The sequence below is a fragment of the Amblyomma maculatum genome, unplaced genomic scaffold, assembly GCF_055883805.1.
Source record: "Amblyomma maculatum isolate TAMU_Amacu unplaced genomic scaffold, ASM5588380v1 scaffold_27, whole genome shotgun sequence".
In the NCBI taxonomy this organism is placed as follows: domain Eukaryota; kingdom Metazoa; phylum Arthropoda; class Arachnida; order Ixodida; family Ixodidae; genus Amblyomma; species Amblyomma maculatum.
The window spans coordinates 150,915-177,364 of NW_028146752.1; the positions used below are offsets into that span (position 1 = coordinate 150,915).

The 26,450-nt window shown below is 43.3% G+C and overlaps 2 protein-coding genes and 1 long non-coding RNA gene across 7 annotated transcripts in view; 2 read left to right on the top strand and 1 right to left on the bottom strand.

Moving 5' to 3' along the window:
• The window catches only part of LOC146170913 (uncharacterized), a 70,726-nt gene that overhangs the window by 27,367 nt on the left and 16,909 nt on the right, over positions 1–26,450 (top strand). The gene's annotated exons all lie outside the window — the stretch shown is intronic.
• LOC146170916 (uncharacterized) lies at positions 19,746–21,299 on the bottom strand. The gene is made up of 2 exons (XR_014703071.1): positions 21,240–21,299; positions 19,746–20,342 (listed from the first exon to the last, which is right to left on the bottom strand). It is a non-coding gene; the product is annotated as an uncharacterized LOC146170916 (long non-coding RNA).
• On the top strand, positions 22,144–25,716 carry LOC146170917 (uncharacterized). Its single transcript, XM_084586685.1, has 2 exons — positions 22,144–22,814; positions 23,278–25,716. The coding sequence occupies exons 1-2, from the start codon at positions 22,694–22,696 to the stop codon at positions 23,463–23,465; spliced, it is 309 nt and encodes a 102-aa protein (XP_084442811.1). The 5' UTR covers positions 22,144–22,693; the 3' UTR covers positions 23,466–25,716.

Below are 26,450 nucleotides of genomic sequence, written 5' to 3' on the forward strand. Positions count from 1 at the left end.
CAGCGATCGTGTGTACATACTCAAAAGCAAGTGGGTACGGAAACTATGTGCACCTTTGGCCACTAGTTGGCATTACAGGTGGTTGTAGTACCTGAATCGCTAAAAGCTGAAATCAGAGCTTCTTCTGACAGACTTCTGGCTTCTTTGCTGCTAGTGCGATAAAAAAAAATCTGTAGCTGAAGTTGCTGAATCACACAATTTCAGTGTTTTTTGTTGTGCGGCCTGACATGAACATTTCTTCATCTAAGCTGCCACCATTCTTCAGATACAGATCGCTTGAGTGTCACCACTTGGTGCGATGTTACTCTGTGTCACCAGGGGTAGAGACAGACAATTGGAGGAGGATGATACGCTACAACAGGACATGTACTTGCAGACTAACAGGAAAAATAAGGAGGCCTTAGGAAAGCTAAAGAATACGGTAAACGCCGCTATGAGGCTCACTGAAAGAATCGCCAATCTAAAGAGAGGATTGCAGGAAAAGGAGTCAAGTCATTTGGTACAGGCATTCGTGATCAGTAGAACAGTTTATGCGACGCCTTGTATGAATATGGACGTGACGGAGGAAAACAAGGTGGACGCTATGATTAGGCTGGCGTATAAGGCGGCCCTTGGGTTACCTAACATTGCTTCTACCGAAAGTCTGTGGGATTCATCATCATCAGCCTGACTATACCCATTGCACTCTCCCATATTTCTCCACTTAACCCGGTTCTGTGCTAGTTGCATCCGCTTCACCCCTGCGAACTTCTTAATCCGCCCATCTAACTTTCTGCCGCCCCCTGCTACGCTTTCCTTCCCTTGGAATCCAGTTTGTTACCCTCAGCGACCATCGGTTATCCTCTCTTCGCACATGTCCGGCCCATGTCCATTTCTTCTTAATTTCCACTAGAATGTCGGTAACTTGAGTTATTTCTCTGACCCACTGTGCACGCTTCCTCTCTCAATGTTACCTCTACCATTTTTCGTTCCATAGCCCTCTGGGTTGTCCTCAACTTAAGTAGAACTCTCTTGGTTAGCCTCCACGTTTCAGCCCCATAGGTGAGTACAGGTAAGATGCAACTGTTGTATACTTTCCTCTTGAGCGATAACGATAAGCTGCTAGTCATAATCTGCGAGTGCTTGCGAAATGCGCTCCATCCCAATCCTGTTCTTCTTGTTATTTCCTTTTCATGGTCCGGATCTGCGGGTACTGCCTGTCCAAAGTAGACATATTCGCCTACTACTTCCAGTACTTCGCTACCTAATGTAGACTGCTGTTCCTTTCTGAGGCTGTTGAACATTACCTTAGTCTTCTGCATATTGATTTTCAAGCCTACCTTTCTACTTTTCCTGTCTAGGTCATCAATCATTATTTGCAGTTCATCCCCCGAGTTGCTTAGCAAGGCAATGTCGTCAGCAAATCGCAGATTACTGAGGTATTCTCCATCTACCCTTATCCCTCACTGCTCCCATTCCAAGTCTCTGAATACTTCCTCTAAGCAAGCTGTGAATAGTACTGGGGAGATTGTGTCTCCTTGCCTAACACCTTTCTTTATCGGAATTTTGTTACTTTCTTTATGCAGAACTATGGTTGCTGTGCAGCCACTATATATATCTTCCAGCACTTCAACGTACGGCTCGTCTACCCCCTGATTTCGCAATGCCTGCATCACCGCCGAGGTTTCAACTGAGTCAAATGCTTTTTCGTAATCAATGAATGCTATGTATAAGGGCTGGTTATATTCCGAGCATTTTTCTATCACCTGATTGATGGTATGGATATGATCAATAGTAGAGTACCGTTTCTGCAGCCCTGCTTGATCGTTTGCTTGATTGCAGTCTAAGGTTGCCCTGATTTTATTAGCGATTACCTTAGTAAACACCTTATACGTAACAGACAGTAAGCTGATTGGTCTAATTTTTAAGGTTCTTAGCATCCCCTTTCTTATGAATGAGGATAATGTTTGCGTTCTTCCATAGTTCCGGTACTGTCGATGACACCAGGCACTGCGTATACAGGGTAGCCAGTTTTTCTAGCACGATATCTGCCCAGCACAGCCGCCCCAGGAAATACATACTTGCCACTCACATTGCCACTGCTTTCCTCCGTCCCCATTCCAACATGTGAGAGCTGTCATTGGAATCTTGCGAGCAGTTGCATGGTTGTGCTGTTTACCTTTAAATCTGTCAGTGAAGAACTTAGTGATAGATACTGATTGATAATGATAGTGACAGTGATAATGACAGAGATTACTATGATGTCATGACGTTACCAGGCGACTCGAGCACATGTGAAAGTTAACCTGATCCAGTCGTCAGTGCAGCGCCTTTCATTTGCCATTTGCTCTAACGCCACATGACACAGCATACAAAAGCAGACGCAGTACAGCAAGCATCAGCAGCATTTCAAATTGGTTTACAGGAAAGAAAAGGCGTATCTCACACTTCTCCGCGAACACCTGAATCGAGCCATAAGGAAAACGAGGAAGGAGGTGCCATAGTGGAGGGCATCAGACCACCATGCAATAAAGGCTTTCACCTCATTGCTCTTTAGTGGTCCAAAGTGCCCTTAGAGTTTTTACTTTTTGCTCGTATGAGCATTCAGTTCAGTGCTGCATATTGTGATGTTAAAAAAGCACGAGTACCAAGGACCGATGCATTTGTCACCTGCAGTCGCTCATTGCGACCTTGGCTGTTCCTTTTATGTTACCCCGCCGGGATGGCGCAGTGGTTAGGGCGCTTCCTAAGGATGCGGGATCGAATCCTGGCCTCGGCGACCGCTTTTCGAATGGAGGCGAAAGGCAAGGCGACCGTGTGCTGTGGAATATCAGTGTACGTTAAAGAACCCCAGGTGGTTGAAATTTCCGGAGTCCTCCACTACAGCGTCTCTCATAGCCCGAGTCGCTTTGGGACATTAAACCCCACCAACCATTCCATGTGGTTCTGCCAGATATACAGTAACTTGGCACTAGCTAACAGAAAGTCGCTGTAGAGAGTAGTGATGTGGTACTAGCTGGTATTATATTGCGCAGGGCCACTCTAGCATTTTTTTTTTTCCCGGAAGCTTAAATGGAATTCTTTTTGACTGGGGCAGAAAAGTTTCGCAATTTGAACGCCCGTGCTCTTCTCTAGCGTTGTGCCTGCACTTCACTGCAGTGCAGGCTTGAGCCAGCGGCAAACGTATACATAACCAGCGCTGCCAGCTTTGGCGAATTAGTCTGCTCGAGGTTGCGGTTACAAAAAATAAAAATAAGCATCAAGATACCCCGCATGCTCACTTGAGATGCAGACTAAAGGTCGTTCCTGCAGGAAGCATAATCAAATTCAGATGTGGGTTTCAGTTTGAGCACAAGCAGAGTGGTGAGTGCTTTTCCACATTAACAGTGTTGAGCTGCCCTTCTGCCAGGAAGTGCTCTTTGCAAACTGATAAGTACAGTAGAACCCCATTACAGTAAAGTCACCGGGACCGGCCAAAATCTTACTATATCAGTTGTTAGTGATGACACGGTCCTGAAGATACTATCTCGTAATTAAAGTCTGCTTACTAAGCACATCTTGTTGCTTTATGAAAAGAACGCTCTAAAATGCCTTCCATCTCTCTCTTATCATCTCTGTGCCATTTCCTTTTTCATTTTTTTTTTTCTTTTACAGCTTGTAGAAGTACCTGTTTAGCATGAATGCAACATGGATACGAATATAGCCGAGCTTGATTTCAGCTGAGAACCAAAGCATTGCGTGAGCGTGGCATCATCTTCCGCTGTTTCCATCTTTTAAGAGGCAATAGATGAAAAATGCGCGACAGTCCAGCACTGCAAAACCTCACAAGCCACGCCTCCAATTCTTGCCACTACTCCTTCGTGCTGAACAGTGTTGTGTGAATGTTCGGCCGTTTCTTCGCTTCCCTTTTTCTTGCTGCACTTTTACTCTATTTTTAAGTGACCGGCCGTCTTCTTTTTGTGTTTGGTCAGCTTTACATTTTTCCCGCTACGCGCTGCACGCTTTCCCTCACGGCTCCAAGGCCTTAAAGTTGGCTTCTTCTCAGTGCTGATGAGCCTAGCGGTAAAACCATAAAAAAAAAAAAAAAGCACTACTTATTTTTTTTTTAAGAAAAAATTTCCTCGCGATTCCATGTAATGCGTGTGCAGCAATGCCATTTCGTGAGAAGTCGACGCCATGGCCAGACGTTGTTTAGTATAACCTAGTTTTACCAAAAGCACTACTATGATGGGACTTCAGTTTCACTTTACTATAGCAGGGTTCTACTGTACAATGATAACCGGTCATAGAGGCTCCTCCATATTTCACGAGTGGAATGAAGTCCAGTTTTGTGCCCATTGCAGAAACAAGCTGAACAAGCTGGTCATTCTATGTTTCCGTTTTCTGGAGAAGGTGCTTTGCAGCAATGCCTAGCCTTCAGGGGCCGTGCAAAAATCTTAGCAGTGACCACCTACGAGATATTCAGAAGAACTTGTCCAAGAAAAAGTATAGACAATGAATACGATCTGTGCAGGGGAGTAAGAGCTAGGAGTTAGCATTGCTGTTCTCAATGCAGCTGATGGGTTACGACCATGCAAGCGGGTTGTGCCACCTAATCTACAAATCACAGTGCGACACATTGTACCCGTTCTCCACCCTCTGCCTCCTACCTTCTCTTCATCATCCCTCTTGTCTCTACTTTGCCACCTGCCAATCAAGGTCTCAAAGGGACGAACAACACAAGCTGTCTAAAGCCACCACTTGAAGGAAACCAAATTTTGGTTACATGTTGATATGACAGCGTTAAAGGCTGCCATTCACCATAAAATTTGGTATCAGGGTTGTGAAAGAAAAATTGTGGGTGATAGCCGGGAATTGATTGGTGGCAGGGTTGTGCAAAGTCACTTGATCATATGATATGGCAGATTTGGCAGGAGCTGCCAACTCAAGCTTCTCGAATCAGATGGGTAGGTGAAATGAATCGAACCCTCCAGGACTCTTGCATTTCAAGTCAGACATGCTACCCGTAGACCACAAAGGCACTTCATATGGCTAGGTTAAGGGAGGCTTTATATTTGTGTCAGGCAGTCTTTCACATAATGTGGTAGTTCATGACTCTATGCTAAAGAGTATGTATAAGATAATGGAAGTACCACCATTGCCAAAAATAACCAGGCTGCGTGCTCCGCTTTTCAGCAAAGTAGCAGATAATTCGTACCACTTCTGAAACTGTAAATCTGTGCAAAGTAGTAAAGGCAAGCTGCAGTCCTCACTTCTCAACAAGTTGTGATCCTCTAGGAATTCATGTTGACCTTAGGATACAAGCTAAAATAAGGCCTTGGCTTATTTTTACCTCTCTGCAAGTTCGATCCCTGCAAGGCACAGGGGTACAGAAAAAAATTAAGGCAGATTGCAGTCATGTACAAGACTGATGACACAATGATGCTGTTTCTGTTTGCCTCAAGTTATCCGTGATTATACTTCGAGACTCATCGTGGCTATCTGTTGTCAGCGGACAAGTGCAACAGATATTATGCCTTTTCTTTCCTGTAAACCAATTTAAAACACCGCTGATTCCTGTGTGGTACGGCGTTTGAGGAAGCGACAAATGAAAGGCGCAGCACGGATGCCTGGATTGGATGCCTGGCAACGTTAGCTTCATATATGCATGAATCGCACGGTGAAGTCATCGGTCATGACCGGACATGATGTCATGTGGTGACCTCAGTTCTGGTTATTAGACATGACTGGATGTGACGTCATGATGATGTCACATCTGGTCATGGTGACATTACTGCGAACACATTAAGCTGCGCACAATAGATGAAACAACCTCCAGCTTAAACAGCATCACTGTTGAAAGTGGGCGTTGTGCAGTCTAGTTGAAGATTTGGGCGGCTGTATGCGAGCAAGGAACTGAGTGCTCTGATTTAACTTCCCAAAATAAATGCCACCGAGTGGTACTTTTTTCTTAATACAGGTCATACATTTACTAGAACCACCTTACTCTGTATTTGACAGCTGTAAATGCTGCAAAAAGCAAATTTTCTAAACTTAAGAATTTTATTCTGGCATGGCTTATATCCTCTAATCTCCAAAACAATTGTCTTGGGTTCCTTTACTTCTGGAAAACTTGGGGTATTGTTGGAACAACTACGATGAGAACAGCAAATTTTACAAATTTGAAATTAAAGTGTATGAGAACATGCAAGATGGCGACCATGGCACAAACATTTTTTTTTCCGCCTAAAACAAGCTGGGGTAATGTTTGTCGTAGTAACCCAATACAGTCCTTTTCTAAACTGACGGCGGTCGAGCGTAAAAATTTCGTCAAATGGCATGATATGGGTCTGTGTGCAGGCTTCACACAACTCGTACTCTCAGGCAAGTCCAGTAAAAGAATCTGACTGCTGAGCTGCTACCCGGCACAACAGAACCCAGAATGCAACCTAATCCTATGTTAGCCTGCATACTTAATATTTTTGAGACAAAGCATTCATAGAAGGTTGAAAACACTCGTACATGCAGAATGCGATCAAAAAATCTGGAACAAGTTTCATGACACGCACGCCATTTTTCACAGCATATCACACAACTTGGAAGAAAGTCGACAACTTCACTTTGAAAGCAAATTTTTGTGAAAATGTACAACACCACTGGGAAGGAAAACAATTGAAGCAGTTGAAACAAAAAAATTTGGTGGCGTATGTGTCAGTGAACCCTCAGTGTCTATTAAAGAAAGTGAAATCAATGATCTTCGACACTAGTAGAACCTGAATAGCGCTGTGTGATAAGGCTGTCCATAAGTGGCAATAAGCAAAGTTAAAATCAAAACAAAACCAAACTTGACAGAACTTGCACCAATATCACTGCTATGCTAAAATAAAATACACAGACACCATATAACCACTGTTCACAATACAAGTTCTACAAACCTGATGCGAATTTTTATATCATAGCTGTAACGATACTAGCACAGCCTGATAATTACAGTACACCTAAACAATCACTCTACCTGCCTCTATGCATATATTGTATGCATATAGGCACTATGCACATATTGTACTTGACTACAAAGTTCAGCATGGTAGTTAACAACCATGCACATGAAACAGCTCGGGTATTGAAAAGCCTCTTCCAATCATGTTCAAAACCAATATATTCTGATCAAATCAACATGCAAAATGTAAATCTTTTGTAAAAAATTTCATTTTGCACACAAAGACAAAGGTAGCTTTACTGCACATACTGTAGCACGAGTTGAATGCTCCGGGCAAATTTTCATAGTGTTGCAGGGTTTTTATGTGTTTATTATATGAATGATGCAAAAAAAAAAAAAAAAAAAGTCGGTGAACTCCATAAAAGGTGCCACATTAGAACAAAAATTAGCAGTGCTATGCCTAGATAATTCCACTGCAAGAATGCATCTGTGCTGACTCATGTTCTATTGCCATAAACAAAGTACAGTATGTGAGGAATACAAGGGATGGAGGTTTGATTCCCAGTGGAGACAGTATTTATTTATTTTATTTACCCCACTAATCACACATGTGCTCTGTGCTGTCGTACAGTACAGCAAGTAATGGCATATGGTACCTGTAGTAAGACATAGTTCATGCTGGATACATCGGCTGTCATGCAAAGATGTAATCAATGCAATTAACACTTTTTGTAGTGGCTTGAAATTGTTGACTGCGACCCCGAGCAGTTCGCACGTGAACACTGGCAACCACTGTGATTTCGTAGTATCGATGACAGTCGCCGCAGATGATGAGGGGAATGTCTGGTGCCCTCACAATGCATCAGCCATCTCGCAGATAGGTGCTGCCCTTCAGCGCCACCATTGCAATTCTTGTTTAAATGGCTATGGGTTGTACAAACTGGAAACTCTAGCAGACTAACAATCTTGTGCATTCACAATGCCGTAATAACATTGCGTGGGTAGTAATTTAGAAAAAATAAATACATTCACAGTTAAAACTGGTTCACTGGACAATATTTTGTAAGTAATAATTCAACAATACTGCACAAGAATTTTCAAAACTCCTCTGAGCCTCACTAGGGCACCTATGAATGTCGTGCAGCCTTGGTGGATGGAACCGTGACAGATTATTGTAGATGAAAATGTAGCCATTAAATACTGTCCTTTTTAAAATGCGTGATAGAACGTTACACTGCAGTGCACAGGTGTAGAACATAAAAACATGGCTGCAGCTGCGAGCTATCAGGTGGCTGTCGCACATACTCCATGATAGTAAATCAGGTATATGTATCTTCCATGGGGCAGGTAGCTAGTAGCAGGCTAGGCAGGCAAACAGGGTTCGTTCATGGCTCTGGTCCACCAAGAATGTGACAGTGCTGCAAGTCATCTATACTTGGGAAGATTACCTAACATGCAGACAACTACTGTAAAGTCAAACACTGAAATTACAAAAAAATTAAGTTGATAAATGAAATGTACTGCCTTTGGATCTGAGCAAGAATGAGAACAGAGGCAAGCCATTTGGTAAGCCTGTTTCGATGCATTCCCTAAAGCCACATCTCTATGCTGTTCTGACCAGTTTATTTGTTTTACAAGAATACACTAGGAAAGAACCAAGCGATCGCACATTACATCTACGTTGTGCACTACAGTTATAAAAATAAAAATCATAGCTAACGAGTACGTGACCCCGTTCGGTAATGCAGTACATTTACTTTGCTGTACAGCGTACCACTCGTCTCGGGACTGACGGACAGCGTGTTAGGCCCTTATCATTTGCCAAAAAAAAAAAAAAAAAAAAAAAGCGAAGCTTAATTTCTAGTAAATCAACATTACACACTATTAAGAAGCGGTCAACACACTTGAGACACAGTTCTATATTCAGCTAGTCTGCAAACTATTACCACAGTCATCATACATAAAAGCAACAACAGGCGCATACATGCAGCATGTGCTGAAAAGGCGCGTCCGATGCAAGTGCAAAACTGACGTTGGCCTCGGTGATCTTACGACTGCTAGGGGAAAGCTACATGCCTCACATTGACACTAAAAATTAATTCAAAGCACTTCTGACACAAACGTAAGCCTTCGATGTCTCTGTAGTCACAATGCCTAAACACTTTCAGCGGAGCGCTTTATTTAGTTCTGCGCAGGCAAGCTCAGCACTTCTCTCAGACAACCTCAAGTGCAGCAAGAAAGTAACCTTGCTGCAATGTTCACAGTTAAACGTCCCGAAACAAATCGTTCCCAGCTAATTTCACACAGCGATTCGCGGAAGAATCGCGGTTCTAGCGCAGGCACCATGCTTACCAACATGGCACTCGAGTACGTTAATGTTCCACAAATCAATATATTATGTAACTCATTTCCTTCCAAAGAGCAATCAGCTGGCTTTCTATTCGACTTACCAAAGTGATGCTCACCGTGCGAAGTGCGTCGCCTGTGCTGTATAAACACAGAACACAGCCATTTTATGGTTCGTTAGCATTAACAACAAATAGATAAAGCGCAGCACAGGGTCCGCAAAGCACTGGAAGGAGAATAACTAGAGTCAATAACGCGTCAAACATTTTTTTAAAACGTTTCATGTAACGCGCCGCAACTCAAAATAATTTAGCGGAGGGGGCGATGATGATGATAATGGCGCACGCACCATCGTATCTAAAATTGTTGCAAATGAAACTATACAGTTTCAGTTAAACAAAGGAGGCAGTGACGCATAAACTACAAGTGCCAATTTTAATTATCTAAAGGTTTCCTTTTACTGAATTAATTTTTGTTGGTATTGGACGTTTTCGCCACCTGCAGCGCTGTCACTCAACCGTTGCAAATGCGCGCCTTTTGAACCGGCTGGTTGTACGGTGCTCGCACAAGTCTCTGCTGTTCTCTCGAGTTCTCTCTTCTCAGTTCAGCTCTCTCTGCAAGCCTCCCAGAGGCTGTATGACTCATTTATCTCGCCACAAGTAACTTTTAAACCACAGTTCAGCAATGCGACACTAGAGCCATTCAATGAAGGACTACACTTATTCCTAGTCTGGCATTTATTTCCTTTGCGCATTTTCACTCTGTCCATTCATAACAAATACTTGGAAGAAAAATCAAGAGGCTAAGTGGGCTTCCCACAGTGCAGTTACATATCTATAGTTATTTCATAAATTGGCAACACAGTTTTGATTCATCATCACTGCCTGCATTAGGTATGCTGAAGGGAATTAGTGGTCTGCAATCATCGCTGCTTCATGCGTTAGCTGCAGCCGCTAACCTTGGCTCATTTGCCGACATTATCTCTTCATCCCAGTGTCTGGTATCCCTTACTTGTTTCACTCCCTCGAAACCTAATCGATTAGCTGAAAAGCCCTATTTCCTGGATCACATGTCCCTCTCTAATGCTTCTTTTCAGTTTTCTGCATCTTCATATTAAAAGATGTGCACCATGTGCTGCAATCTCAACTGCAGGTACTCTACTGCAAGATGCCCAGCACTCTGTGTCATGTGGTATGGTGTTGCGGCAGCATATAAGTACCACCCACACAAACCATCAGATGAGGACCTGCTTATGCCCTCACCTTTTTGGACCAAGGACGCCACCTGCCCAGGGCAAATAGGGCCTGCTCATTTCAATAATAGCTGATTACTACTTCCTTGTTATGATTACCTTGAAACTGTACTTTAATCCACATCTGTGTTTGGGAAGGTTTTCCAAATTATTTTACTTTCTATAACCTGCTGCACTGTCCTTTGCTTAGGTATTTTAAACTAATGCTTTAATATCCACTTTTCAGCCTTTCAAATGATCACATGATAGCAAGCTGCCTTTTATTACATTATATATACAGCACCTTCCCAATTTACATTCACCTCTTTTTGCTCTTGGGGAAATGTTTCTCATGGTTCAGATTCAACCTGGCTTAAAAACATTACTCCCTTCCTACGTCCGAAACCTTCCTACCTATGTGCAGCAGTGACTTTGTGGCTATGCATTCGACTGCTAATCCTAAGGTTTTAAGATTAAATACATGGCTACATTTTGGCAGAGGCAAGATGTAAAGACACCTGTGGGCTACACAATGTCAGTGCATATAAAAAGGACACCAAGCAGTCAAAATTAATTAACTCTTTCCCATGCTTGCCGTCTTTCATAGACCGCATTAGGTTTTGGCATTCCCGATCCCTGTGTGCTATGTCAATACCTCTACCTGTTGTAAAGTTGCTCTCATCACAAAGGGTTGAAAAATAAACTTTCATCTTGTAGTTTCTTTAGGTCCTTGAGCATGTGCTGTTATTGAGGCAGTGGGCAATATTTGGCTGGGGCCTTAGACATGCAGTAGCCCAAACCAGATTCGAAATCGAGGAAACAGTTTAGCTGAAACAAATGTCGATTTCAGTCTCATCGACATCAACTGCAATGCCCGTTCTCTTTTTCTACAGGAATATAATGTAGACATGATGCAATGCTGTTCACCCAAATGTTTTCCGATTGTCATGGCTACTACAGTTCAAAATAATGAGACCAAAGAGCACGACACACAAGGAATGCTTATTTGCAATGAAAGCATTTTATTGCAAGCTATGAAGTAAATACATTTGTCGTGAAGAACAAGCAAAAGATTGCAAGAAACCATCAAAACAAAATTTAAAACCCCATCTAGAAAAGCAAAAATCTAATGCCATGTTTTCATGGAAAGCAGCCATTTTTTAAAAAAGGCTGCTCTTTGAAGCTACTCACAAAATTATTTCAGCATAATGCTCATTTGCTACAATCCTCTTTTTTTCCAACTAGACACAAAGTCTACAAGACCTTGTGTATAAAATGTCACCAACCAGCACGTAGCTGCCATGCCATCAGCAAAACCATGCGCCCAACTGCTCATTGCACACCGGCCAAAACTCTGCACTGCCTTTGGGCAAGTGGAAAACAGCTGCAAAGCATCTTAAAACCCATCCACCTTTTGTTTCTATTTTAAGGTGCTATCATTTCTCCTGCTTCAATCATTCCTTTCGTTTTCAGGTGCGATTCCATAAACTGAACTTGTTTATGAACCACCCTAGATTCGAAAATGTGTTCAAACCTGCTGTCTATGAGGCAGCGCCTTCAGAATGCGCGGTGGCCAAAAATACTTTTGCAGCAGACTCATTAATAACAGAGCTACAACCATCAAAACCGGTATGTTTCTCTCCTTCCCTTCCATCACCAAAGAGTCTCTCTCTCCTCTCTGGTTGACTAGCCTCCACAAGAGACAATACGCGTAGGGCTGGTACATGTAGGCTCCCTAAATACGCGAAATGTGGAGTGCCATCTCTTAGTGCTTTGAGAAACTATGCCCGCCATGTTGGTTCGGTCAACAAAATGAAAACGCTGCCCTGTGCTGGGTAAAAACAGCTACAAGAATGCATCAAATGCAGTCATTATGGCCCCGACTTTTACAGGCATTCTTTTTTTTCTTGCTGGTTGGTTTGTGAGGTTTAACGTCCAAAAGAGACTCAGGTATGAGAGATGCCATAGTGAAGGGCCCCGATAATTCCGACCACCTGGAGTTCTTTCTTTAAGGTGCACTGACATTGCACAAACACGGGTGCCTTGCTTTCTGCCTTCCATCAAAACGCTACCGCCTCAGCTTTTTTTTTTTTTCTTGCTTTCTGCTACCCAAGCACCACCAGTGACCTTTGTTTGAAGGTTGAGAAGTGAGCTTTGGCTCATCCAGCTACAATGCCAATAAGGAGGAGGAGGGGGAGAGGCTGAGCTCAATGGGTGGCCGAAGCATAGGTGCGAGGCCTCTGGCCTTTCTTAGGAAACCAAGCCCGTGCATGTATGGATGTTCTGTGTTTTCTGTATTCATGGTTATGCATGGTGTACCATGGCTGGATTCGAGTGGCGACGGTGCGCTCTTTACGACCTATGCATGGAGGGTGCTTCCTGTCCGCTACAGCTGTGAAATCGTGGCACTGTGTGGCATTGACGCGTCTACTCAGTGATGCCGTCATTTGGTGTGCAACAAGCTGGAAAAAAAAAAAAAAAAAAAAAGCGGAGGCTGGCCAAGCCTGCACTTTCACCCGGTTGTGATTCTTGCCAACGAGATGTCATGAACTTGAGCGTTCAGAGTGACCTGCAGTGATTTTTGTCGTTGTACTGAGAGTTATAGATGATAGGTGTGCCGGCCATGAGCCATCCTTACAGGCTCTGGCTGTGTATCAGCATCTTGCCGAAGAGCCAAAACCAGGGAAAACTCGCATAAAATATAGCTAAATTATTGGAACTGGAAACCAAGCCCGTGCATGTATGGATGTTCTGTGTTTTCTGTATTCATGGTTATGCATGGTGTACCATGGCTGGATTCGAGTGGCGACGGTGCGCTCTTTACGACCTATGCATGGAGGGTGCTTCCTGTCCGCTACAGCTGTGAAATCGTGGCACTGTGTGGCATTGACGCGTCTACTCAGTGATGCCGTCATTTGGTGTGCAACAAGCTGGAAAAAAAAAAAGCGGAGGCTGGCCAAGCCTGCACTTTCACCCGGTTGTGATTCTTGCCAACGAGATGTCATGAACTTGAGCGTTCAGAGCGACCTGCAGTGATTTTTGCCGCTGTACTGAGAGTTATATATGATAGGTGTGCCGGCCGTGAGCCATCCTTACAGGCTCTGGCTGTGTATCAGCATCTTGCCGAAGAACCAAAACCAGGGAAAAACTCGCATAAAATATAGCTAAATTATTGGAACAGAGTTCTCCATCACTCGGAAATTGATGAAAGGAAACACTGCAAGTTTTTCAAACTTGCAGGCGTGGGCACGTCGTTCAGAGGAAATAAAGTTCAAATGCGTGGCAGAAAACATACGTATGGGTCCGGACCGAAGGAAATACCAAAAGCACACTGCGGCCGAGAAGCTCAACTATTGTCATGAAGTTAGCTTCGTTACAAACTAGCCGCAGAGTTTAGCAACATAGGTGGCAGGCAAAGACAAGGGTCGGAAGGCTTTCCTACTATCCTATCCTTATATGAGGATGGTGATGAATGTCTCCTGTTATTTCGAGGTGATGCTGCGCACGCCTCAGAACAGGAAAAGCAGTTACAGTGAATGCGCTGTTCAAAGTGCACAAAAAGTGCAATAAGAGCAGGTTACCTTTTTTTTTAATTTGCACTAACAACTTAAAACAGGTCAACGACCAGCCTGACTTGCAGACACGTGAAGGTGCCCGAAATTTTGGTACATGTGCAGAAGCAGACAGAAATGTGCCCAAATGCGAAAAGATGCCGTCACACTGGCATATCATTTGAAATAATGCATGTAGGCAAAACAGGTACTCCTCCTTGCTCGGCCACTAATTGTAACAGGCCTGGCAGAACAGGCCCGAGAGGCCGAAAATGTTCATGTGATAAATTCTGTGCTTCTGTAGCCATGTCAATGCATTTTTGACAGTTCCCCTCATATCATGAAGGAAACAAAGTTACAGCAGGAAGAAAAAAATCAGCTTTTGTGCAGCATAATGGGACTGACCTTACAATAGTATGCTGCTACTTGCCTTACTGCAGACTGATAACCCAAATCACTGTTGTATTCAGACGGTAATTAGCACATGTTGCGCACTGTAAGAAATAAGACAAAGTAAGTATTACTACGATCAAAATAATACTGTTGCCTGAGCCTACACTGCACCGCTTTTGCGCACACAAAATTGAGACTACATAATTTCTCTAAGTATTTCGCTCACTCCGTAAACTGAACACTTGAACGCTTGAAGGCGCGAACGCAGGTGCGCACCGGGCGCCGCCACAGAAGCGAGTGGCCAGGGTTGGGTAAATTCTGCACTAACTTCACGGGGAAGAGAGCACTGCTTGCTTATAAGAGCTGCCATTATATCTGTGGCGAATGCGCAGGCTGTATGAAAGTGCGCGCCGCTGCCACTTAAGTCCAGCCGTTGGTGTATGAATAGCACAGTGCACAGAACACGCTGAAGCATGCATAGACAAGGGCAAGAAACTAAAAGCCTTCTTTCTTGTGTGAGTGTATGCATGAGTGAAAACGAAATGCAAGACAAAAAAGTGCGTGACATCAGCAGACCAAGTGACACCCCTCGCCCATCAGTCAGAGAGAAACCAATGGATGCAGTATCTGTGGGTACCTCATCGACAAAGTTCGATGGCCAGCGCAAAGGATGAGAAGGTTTGGCTGTTTTAAAAGGACCATGAGAGCTTTGGTTTGCATTTTGTTGCTTTCCAGTGTGTGCATCGCTGCAGTATTTCGCAGAGACCATGTCCAACGCCTTATCGGGCTTGGTTAAAATGTCAGCCTGGTCAGTAGCCCTTGAATATGTTAGCTCTCTTAAATGAACAATCTGAAATAAGCAAGGACATAAGTTGTGCTGGCCATATTGTGGACTGCTTTCAAGACAATGTGTGTAATGCCAAATAATCTGAGAAGTTGAATAAACCGTTTGGGGTGCCCTGTTTTGTTTTCTAAATATGCATTGTAAGACCATTTAACACAGCTTGGCCACCCAACTTGTGCACACCAGCTAACACAAAGCTTTAGCTGCACTACACTAATCCCTCTGTCACACAAACACTTCCGATCCTCATTGAACTCAATCTGCACTCAGGCTTTCAAGAAGGATTGAAGCATCCGGTGCTACACGAGCGTTTTCAGTCAGCATTGAGAAATTTCCTACGTGGTCCGTCGTCTGCGTCAGTCGCAATGAGTCTCAAAAGGAAATTTAAGATTGGGGTAATGATTACACGATTTCAGTGTACACAGCAGCATTCTGCTTTTGGCGCCTCAGGTCACCTAACCTATCTTCCCAGCGGTCAAGTGCTACAGTGCAGTTTCTCTTCCGCTCCACAGTTTCCACGCTGACGCAGTCAAAGAGAACGCCACCTTAGCTTCCACTGGCAGTGGACTACGGTGTCAATATTATAAAATTAGCTGTTCTACGAATGTTCTATCATGCCTTTTATTACATTTATGTGTTATTATGTGCAGTTCTATTGCATTTATTGGTTTTCAAGTTTTAGAGCTCGTTGATGACGAGGGTGTCAATGACCGCTTTTCAGTGTGCTTGAAATCTCGAGAGCGATTGAGGAAGCAACCTTGAGTCAAGCAGGCTCGAGCTCAACTGCACTTGACAGTTGCCGTGTGACAACCTCGATCTACAATGAGTTGAATGTAGATCCAGTTCAATGAGGATCGAAACTGTTCGTATGAGAGCAGTTTAACTCGCATCTTGCAGGAACAAGCAATCTATATACACCTTTCCAATAAGTTACTCGGTGCCACCATATTGCTCGCTCCTCCTCTCTGGACTGCTGCAAACCGGCTCTGCTTCCACTGTGCTAGCACCAAATGCACAAAGCAGTCCAGCAGGTAATATGGTGACACCCCGTGACCACTTATTGGAAAGGTGCACACTGCTATGACTATGCTACAGTATGCTAAGGAAGTGAACACACAAAAAAGCCAGGCAATCATGTTACTCTGGTAACGAATGTTTAATTGTGGCTGGCCTTGCATATGGCGGGCAGTAATGCATGTACCCCTGTCTTCGGACAGGACAGCAGGGTTGTAAGCATCTCCAGCAAACACTGTGCGGATGTTCGTTTTGTTGTAAAAATTTAGGAGACACTTGAGATCTGTCTTTAAGAGTATAGCATGGTAGCGTCAACAGCTCCCATCTGCAGCTTCCCTCAAAAATCCTTGATCGCATACATGCACCTTGCTATTTTATAAATGAAGTCTTTAAAGAACTTTGCTGCAACCTACAAAAAAAAAAAAAAAAAAAGTAGGAAGTGCTTAAGAGCTCTAAGATCGCTAAGGCGAACACAACCCGGCACCAGAATTAGAATATGTGACTAATAAGTACGGTGCAGGGAATGCAGCCTTATAGTTACGCACGTCAAATGACAGATCGAATACCACACGCCCATCCTCCGAGGTCCTGTGAATAAGCGCATAAGTGGCCCGCGTATGCATGGGGTTGCCATTACCCTCTTTGTCACCTCTCTGCAGCGGTTTGCACAGCCAGGATGCCTCCTTTCCTCCTCTCTGCAATGCGGCAACAGAGCACGCACCTGCCAGAGCTCTTCACACGCAAGTTCCAGTATGAAGGACGTTTCTTGATGACAATTTCTGACCACACTTTCTGTACATGACGCACATGAGCCAATTAAAATACAGCTATTTAAATGCCCTCTAGACACGTGAATATTATGAATATAAGCATAATACATAAGATAAATTCTCAGCACTGGGTAAAATATTCACAAAGTATTGTCAAACATGAATATAAAATCAAGAAATTGTAATAAAATCTTGAGGATATACAAAAGGCAGAAAAATGGTCATTTCTTAAACTACAGCTTGCAAATGAAGCTTTTTTTTTTTTGCCTCAACTCCTTCAGCACCATGTAATTTGTTTATTAAATGAAATATTTACACAATCTTGCTATTAGATAATACTAAAATGCAGGTATTTAGATGCTCAATTAAATAAATGCCCATGTTTTTGTTTTGGCTTTATACATAGCATAAAAACTTTTTCTCCGAAATTTGCAGAAAAAAATCCAAAAAGTAAAAGAAAAGGGGGCATGAATATCAAAATAAGACAGCAAGAAAAATAATTCAGAATACTAAAAATATGCTACACTGCCTCTTTTATTACTAGTTTAGGTTCTGAAGTTCATTTTGAAGGTGTGCTGTTCTCTCAGAAATATAGCTAAGTTGCTGAAAACACCCATTTTTATGCTCGGCCTTGTTCTACTCATTTTACAGTTTATAGTATTGGCATTTCCAAACCTTTCAGGATTTATGACTGAATTATTTGGTGACATGTTTTCCAGAAGGTGGGAGAGTTTGCCATTAAATTTGAAAATCTGCAATAGAAGCTTGGTGTTCAAACTCCACTGAATTTGCTTGAAGAAGTTCCACACTTGAAGTTCTGGAGAAGCCATATCAAGTAGTACCAAGCTTTCATTACTGCTGAAACCCAGCGAATGGAAACAGAACAGTGGGAACACAAAATGAGCATGTGTAACTGACCAAGTGTGATCAGAGATTGAAACTAAGCTTTTCTTGGCCACTAGCTGAAGTCCGAGGCTGACATTTGACTGATTCATCATCTGAGCTGAACTGAGAGCTAGTAAAATTGTCTCCAAGAGACTTCGCTACTATTCTCATAAACAGAAAACTACAGTAGAAGCAGCAGAATCGTGTGAATGGTGCCAAAGACCTCTTTATTTCAAATAATTTTTTAAATGTCACACTGTGCCAGAAAGAACGAAAAAAAAAAAAAAAAAAAAAAAAAATAAACAAGCTGCACACAAACAGAAACTATGGTTGTCACAATAGCCCCACTGCGGTAGTGCAGTGGTTAAGATGCTAGATTACTGTGCCGGAGTACCCATGTCCAAACCCGATCGCTGGCGGCTGCTTTCGATGCAAACGAAGTGGCACCTGTGTGCTTTGTGATGTCAGCGCGCGTTAAAGATCCCTAGGTGGTCAAAATTACTCCATGGACCTCCACTACGGCACCCATTTCTGTCTTTCCACTTTGACTCCCTCCTCCCTTCCCTTACGGCACAGTTCAGGTGCCCACAGAAACAAGTGACAGATTCTGTGCCTTTTCCATTCCTGTGAACTAATTACTATAATTACTTTTGTCATACTATCTGCCTAAATGGGGCTACATGTTCCAAATACATAAATTTACGTCTGCCAGTGTGTGAGAACGATCATTCATATATGAATGATTGGCTTAAAGCAGTCCTGAAAGGTATAAGCCCTAATCCCTTAATTTGTGCCGGTATTATCTCACACACAATCATCAGCATATAACCATAATCTACCACATTGTGCCTAAGACCACCCAACATGGGTATAAAGCTCTGTTTTAACAAAGCTGTATGAACATGGAGTAGCATGTCTGATACTAGATCCAAGGGTCTCGGATGGTTCTATTCCACCTCAACCTCTCACCTCAAAGGAGCTGCCTGAGTTAGCAGCTCCAGATAGCGTGGTCCTCTCTTTTCTCGATCCTTTGTCTCTTTTTCGCTTTTCCACAATATGAGCTCCAGCCAGTTCGGCCATATCATGTGGCCTCATGACATCGCAGAACCAGACAACCAATCAGTGCATGGCCATGTCACCTGCCAAAGGCATGGTTGTGATTTTTCTCAAGGGTGACGCCTTTTACGCTACCGCAATAAAGCAACTATTCTAAAATAAGTCACTTCTTGTGGAGCACTTTTCACTACTGCTGCTGCATTATATGATATGGGCAGTTCAAATTATGTCCCTTCTGTAAAGAGCAGTTTGTTTGCACAGCCTCCTATCCGATGTGGATGTAAGCTATAATCCAGCACACAACAGCGGCAGGGCAGACACATTAAAAAACATGGCAGCCCTTACGAAAGCCAGCTGCTCCTTCAGCTGATAGAAAGTCCAAGATTTTCCCAATTCTATTATCTTGTAGGCAATGGACAATAACCCGATCAGTTTAAGTTTGCAAGTGCTTGACAGCCCCTTTCTTATAGATTATGGTACTGTTAGGATCCTTCCAAGATTTCAATACACTTGAGGTCGTGAGGCACTACACACACAAAGCAAGCAGTTTTTCTAGCACAATCTCCTTACCACTCTTCAAAGATCTGCAGTTGCCTACCCATAACAGCCGATTTCCCCCTTTGCATTGCTTCGAAGGCTTTTTTACTTCCTCCATGACCAGCATGACGTACAACCTGCTCACATTACTGCCCGTCATCCTGACTGCTTCAGCTGCTGCTGTGACTGCTTCAGGGCAATGTCATCAGCAAAGTGCAGATTACTGAGGTATTCTCCATCTACCCTCATCCCTGAAGGCATGTCACCTAGCACATAGTACAATAGATGCTGTCAAGAGAGTACAAGAAGTGGCCGATTCCATGCCAAGTTACCTAAGAGAATGCCATGTTTTAGACACCATCACACACGGATAACTTTTTCTCGGAGAACCACAGCTGTGTTACCTCCACAAGGGATCAAGTTTTCTTCTATATGACATCTCTCCAATAAATGTCAGGCCTGTTCAGGTATTAATCTGTTACTTTAATTCGCAAGGCTAGAAGCTAGACTGGCAAAAAATTGCAGTCACACATTTGTGCTTCCCACCTCCCCCCACTGCAAATCATGTGTTCCAAACCACCCAGAATGATTTTCAAATAATAGCATATCAGCAAATTCAAGGGTGACAATATTACACAAGATTAAATACATTGCAAGCAAGGTGTTTTAAACTTAACTGGGAGCACGCTCTAAACCTGTGGAAGCAGTGAGAGTATCCATTTGGTCACGCCAGTCGCAGCTCACTGCACTACCGAGGTGGCGGTGTAATCGAACTGGCGGAGGGAACTCGTTCGTCGGCACCAAGAAGTCGTTGCCTCTGCAAATGTAAATAAATGAGAGTAATACTGCAATTACATTTAGTTTGCATGAATTCAGCAAACTCACTCACAATAGAATTTGGTTCGAGTAAAGCAAGTGAGAGTGCCTGCTGCAGAAGGAAAAAGGTAGTAACGAGACTGGCTGTCAATGCTAGCACAAATACAAATATTTAGAACACTTACAAAACACTGAAATAGCAACAAAGAGAATCTAAGTTAAATCACTTATGCAGTAAGTGCCCAATATGCTGCGGCTTGCATGGAACTGCAATGGAGAGTGCTTATAGCAGCAACTGCCAAGCTCTTTGACAGGATTACGAGGTACTCGCAATGGTGCCTCACTCTCCCACAAAACATGCTAGCTCAGATTAATTATTGCTCTGTTTTCAAATAAGGTGTCAATGGCCTTGGCAGCAGCTTGAAGCCAAGCACTGCCAACTATTTATGTTGGAGCAGGCAAAAGATATATATATTAGGGAACTCTGCGGTAGCAACATGCATCCAAAGTGTTAAATCTATATAAACAAGCTCAGTGAGTTCCACCAATGCAGTTATTTCGGCAGTAAAAAGAGAGATATTGTCACAGGCATGAACCTATGCTAGCTGAGGAGTATTGAGGTCACCCTCATTGCTGCATACACCGAAATAAGTGAGTACTTGACAGTGGAAGGTCTGAGCAAATAAGCACAGGAATTCGGTCATGTATATAACCATACTTTTGTAGCCATTTCATGCTGTGCAGTAGGCTTGTTGCACTTCGAGGCTCATTCCGCACAGGGCCAACTCACGTTTAAACCATCTCTCAGCTGGCCAGCAACCCCCCTTTATCAGTCCGCAGATATACTCATGTATTGCAGCCCTACCACGTATGGTCTGTACAGATGAGTGCCACTTACCTTCCAACAGTTTTCCGAAAGAAGCCCGACATTTTCAATGGGCTGAGCTGCTCCATCGGTTGAAGCTGCGAGGAAGGCAATAAAACCTCCTGATTATAAACCAGCGCGTTCACGCTGGCGCACGCAAAAATGCCTTATACTGTCCAAACAAATAAAAGCGAACTCAGAAATAGTTTTACGTTATCTTTTAGTCGCCTCATATGTCCCAATACTCCAGTGCATCCGGAAGACAACAGCAACCGGCGACTGATCGGTGCACAGCAGCAGGTATGGAAGTTGTTCCAAGCGCAATGAAACGAGATCGTGGACGCCATTACGCAGTCTCCTCACGCCTTCGCCCGGAGACCGTCGCGCGATTACGCCGCGTCAATAATTGAGGCTAACGCATGCTTGCGCTGCCGTGCAAAAACTCGTTAAAGAAGCTGCAAGGAAGGCGATGGCAGAAAGACTACAAATGCTTTACTTAGAGTTCGCGGGCATGTATGTACGACTCACCGCAGTCAGAAGGCTGCAAATAGGACTGCACCGAAGGCTGCGCCCTTGAATTTAAGGCTATAATTCACGAACTGAATTCGCATATCACCGAGTTTGCATTTACCGGGATGATGGCCAGCGAACTGCAGCAGACCGACGCATGAAAGACAACCTAGGGTGCCTAGGGCTAGCAAAGCGCAAATGCTCGTTGTCTGAAAAGCGCGCCAGTCTTCCTTCTTTGGGCCATACTTTGGGCGACTCAGTGAGCATCTGGGTTTGAGGCTTACTTCTAGAAAAAAACAAGCACTAAAAGCTATTTGACGTCACATCCGTCCAGAAGAGCAACATATTCTCCTTTCCACTTTGGTCCTGGGCGCGCATGCGCAGTTCACGGAGCCGGCTCTCTGCAAGTTCAGGTGTGGCGAGGTGCCCGAATTATGCTAATGAGACTATGGCGACAGGCAAGCTGATTTATGCAGCCGTTAGCCTACCGTAGTTTCTTAGCTTGTTATTAAAAGTAAAAGGATAACTTTATATACACCTTGTATGGCTTTTTAAACGGAATAGAAAGGCAAATTATGAGCGCGTATGAAATAAAGGACGTTTGAGACAATCTCTAATGGGGCAGAAGCGTGCGGCCGCGTGACGGCGCTAACTGCTTTCTTATTTCAAACCCTTTCTTCCATGGTAAGAAATTATTGGTCTGCGCGGTTATAATAACCCAGCAATGGCGGCGGCCATGGAGGGAGGTACGCTTACGAGTGGTCTTCGTGCAGTTCGTCGTCTGCAAGTAGTGATCGAGGATTTGCAGCAGCACAGCAATGCTGTCAAATTGCCTTGAAAGATAGCTCGTCAGTACAGTCAGATCTGAGGAGTGTAGTGTGGCGGCTTTGCAAACTCCGAGGCGAGAATTGCTCTGCGCTCGGGTGTTTCGGGTGGAATCGGCAGTGGTGAACGCCTCTGATGTAGGATGGCACGAAATGTATTCGTTCGGCCGAGCAACGAGCTCCTGGAATGTGTCGGGCTTCTCGATGGGTGTCGGCCAGCAAGGCAACGCAGTCAATCTGCTGGAAATGCTGCAGCACGTCGAGCATCATAGAGGTAAGCGCAATAGGAAAACCTGCAAAGGTGACTGTTCATACAGCGTCATTCGCATTCAAGTTGTGCGCAGGCGGGAAATGACTGAAGATTAAAGGAATACTTACAGGACGCATGCGGCGAAAAAAAAAAAAAAAAAGAAACTGAGTGTGCTCGTAGTTGTCAAGATTTCTTGGCTAATGGTTTCGACGACCGAGAAAGGAAAGTAATGTGAAATCGCCTGATATAAGTCGTTCCTTTAGTTGCAAAATAGAAAAAAGTTAACCTTCGCACTACAATTTCCGCCACCAACCCGTCTTTACCTGTTACGGAAATGGTTCACTTAGGTATTGCACTGACCATTTCTTGCATTCATAGATTACACTTTACCGCAGCTTAGCTTGCAGCATTGATGATTTTGAATGTTCCTGTGCCATGCGTGTTTGATATTTTATTTGCATATAATTTAGGCACTAAACGTTTGCAGGTGATCGTGTGGACCTTGTGCAGCCGTTGCAGCACTTCCGATCTGAGTCATCATATGGTGAGAAGTCCTGGGGCCATATTCAACATCTGTATAATCTGGGAGGCCACGCCTTGTCCCTGGACGGCCACATCAGATGTGAAGTGCTATGCAGATGGACAGCTCTTTTTGAAGATCGTTACAGCTTGTAGTGTGTGCAGATCACATGACATTGACGCCACCTGCAAATGGTAATCGCAGCAGGAACATCGACAAGTACAAGGAAGAGGACATGCAACATTTGTATTAACTTGGACAAGAACAACTTGATCACCTGCACTTGAGATTTTCACTCGCTGTCATGATTTTGATATATGCCACAAGTGATCAATGTCACTTTGAGTCACTTTGGGACGTTAAACCCCACAAACCAAACCAAACCTTTCTTTGGTGCTATAATTTTTTGTCTACCATCTGTAGACATACTGAGTGTATTCTACAAGTGCTGTGGCCCTCGCTGAGAGCTGTCATTCTTTGTTGTATACTTTGCTTTTTTGTGTTCTGCTTAAACTCAGTGTGCATTTTATTAAGTGCTTCATGTCAATGAAACGCAGGAAGGTACAAAAACGTTCTCCTTCTACCTCCAGAAGTGCCATTCTGAGTAGGACGTGCGTGCACATATAGTTCACAATCCACTTTGGTGTTTGTGGCAAGCAAGCAGTCTGCGACATACTACTTCAGTGAGAATATTTGACATACGTGTACCCTGGTGGATGTGTCTGCAGTCGTTTACCATAGCAGAGTCCATTTCGTTACACCTATCTTGTGTGCTACTAGGGTGAAACGTGAGGTGCCCACTGTGTTTTTCCACGAACTGTAGAGTGAAGCGAGCTGTGCTTCTTTGTATTTGGTTGCCTTTATGCTTGTTTTCTATTGCTTCCTTCATATGCTGAACGTAGATGAACAGCAATCAACTAGTTTTCCCAAGGCTAATCTGTGCATCTATTTGGTGGTCATTGTCTTTCATTGTTGTATGCACGAAAAATGAGGGCCCTGCCAACTTGTCAACCCATTTTGGCAATTTTAGATTCCACTTTTGCAAAATTTGCCATTTTCACTTTGCACTGCAATTACCGATGCTTTTTAGTCATGTTAATCAAGATCCCAGATAACCTGTTTAACCTTTGCATCATTTGTGTGGCTCGGCTATCAATGAACATTTTTGTATTCATTTTTTTTTACAAAGGCAACTATTGACTTCTCTGTTTTGTAACTAGGTGATATTGATGTGCATGTGTACCCACTGGCAAAAGTTCTTGAAGGTGGCTTCGCAGGGGAAAGAATGCATTCATTTGTGTACGAGATAAATTTCTTGACATTTCATGTTCACTATATAACCCATAGTCACAATAATGATGCACAAGCGCAGGAATGAAATAAAATCTTTTTGATAAGATTGTCCTTCATAAATTTTTGACTGCAGCTCTACAAAATGCTTTGCTCCTTTTGTACATTGCTACATATCTTGTTCCATAAAATATCTCCCTCCATGATAGCGTTGTGTGTAGACCTTCCATACCCCTATTATGAGGCTGCTATCTGGGCCAGTTGCTTCTTGACACATTCTTGCTGCTGCCACATGCCCTCCGGCACTCACATATGTTAAAGGAGGGTTGGTAAAGCTCACATATTCATGCTCTAAGCCACTGAAGCATGGCTTCATCACTCGAGATGTTTATCGAATGATTGCAGCTGTGTATAACTGCTTCATTATTTTTTTTTCTGTTAGTTGCTTTTGTAGCCTTATCTTCATTGTTCTTTGTGAGCTTTAAATTGAGAATTTTAAGGAAGGGGCAGACATTTTATGCCAATCACTTTCATCTCATTTATGTGGAAGCACTTTCAAGGACACTTTTGTTTCATCATCACTTTTCAACATTTTGTACCATTGTGCTAGTACTGAGTTGTATAACTTTTTGCTCTCATAAGTGACAGCTGCACTAGTTTCACTTACACCTATCCTATTGTCACATTTGTTTTCTACGTTATCTAGTATCCCTATGCTTTCCTATTATATCAGCTTCAGCAATCCTCTCTGCATTTAACCCTCACAATGTGTTCCATATTTTGCACGTCTGCTATGTGTACAGCCTAAATTGAACACCACAATATATTCTTAAGATTGCATTCAAAAGATAACTTCCTGAAGATACAATCCTATTGAACACAGTAGACGTCATACTATCCATAAGTGAGCCATTCTTTTTCATGATGTATTGAAGAATTTGTGAACAAAGCGATTTCATTTTATCTTGACCACATTCTTCTGTTGTTTCTGTGGTACAGCCTCTGCCACAGCTACATCTATAACTTGGCTGTTGGCACCGTGGTCAAATGTCTTGCGAGCCAGCAGAGCCTAATGTAGCGTAGATGTTCAGCTATTGGCTTCTTGCTTTTTTTTTTGATGCAGCAACGTTAAAGCCTCTTTTCTGCACAAAATGTGACGTTGTGAGGGGAAAATCTTGGGCACATTTCAGACAGGTGACATGGCCGAGTACTCAATGTGATGTCTCTGGCTTCACCTTTGAGATGAATGTGTGAGGTGATAAACCTTGCAGGATCTTTGGATAATAAGACAGGCAACCCTTAGGCCATGGAAACGCATCCGTACAGCTCGGTTACAGTGAGGTATCTAGACAAGTGGTCTTCCACATAATTGGATAACTTACAGGTATACGCTACTGATATGTATCATAGAATAAATACTAGGTGTTAGCAGTAGCAAAGTCGATTCACACGAATGAGAGTCTGCAGACAGGAGCCATAAAAGCTGTTGTGTCATAGCGGTAAATGCTGAGCTTGCGTGTCCCCACAATTGTTTTTAGAGCATGAAGTTTTCAAGTGCTGTGCTGGTTTGCCTGATAGCCGTCACATTGAGTGACTTGCTGAAATAATGCTTAAGGCTTGTCTTCCTGAGACAAACATTTCTGCTTTTTGGTAGACTGCATAAAGGGAGCATTCTAGGTGTGGCAGGCATTTATGCACAGATAAAATCATTCTTACACACACTATAACTACCTTTGCCCTGTCCATAACAGAATCAGGGAATACTTGCTCTGTCGCAGGTGCCGACTGCCATTTAAATGACGAGTTCCATATTTATTTATTTATTTGCAAGTACTGTTAGCCCTTCCGGG

Excerpts from the sequence above, each read along its gene's own strand:
- LOC146170917 (XM_084586685.1), top strand. The coding sequence starts at position 22,694 with ATGTATTCGTTCGGCCGAGCAACGAGCTCCTGGAATGTGTCGGGCTTC. Across the intron at positions 22,815-23,277 it reads GCACGTCGAGCATCATAGAG|GTGATCGTGTGGACCTTGTG; the intron begins GTAAGCGCAATA and ends AAACGTTTGCAG.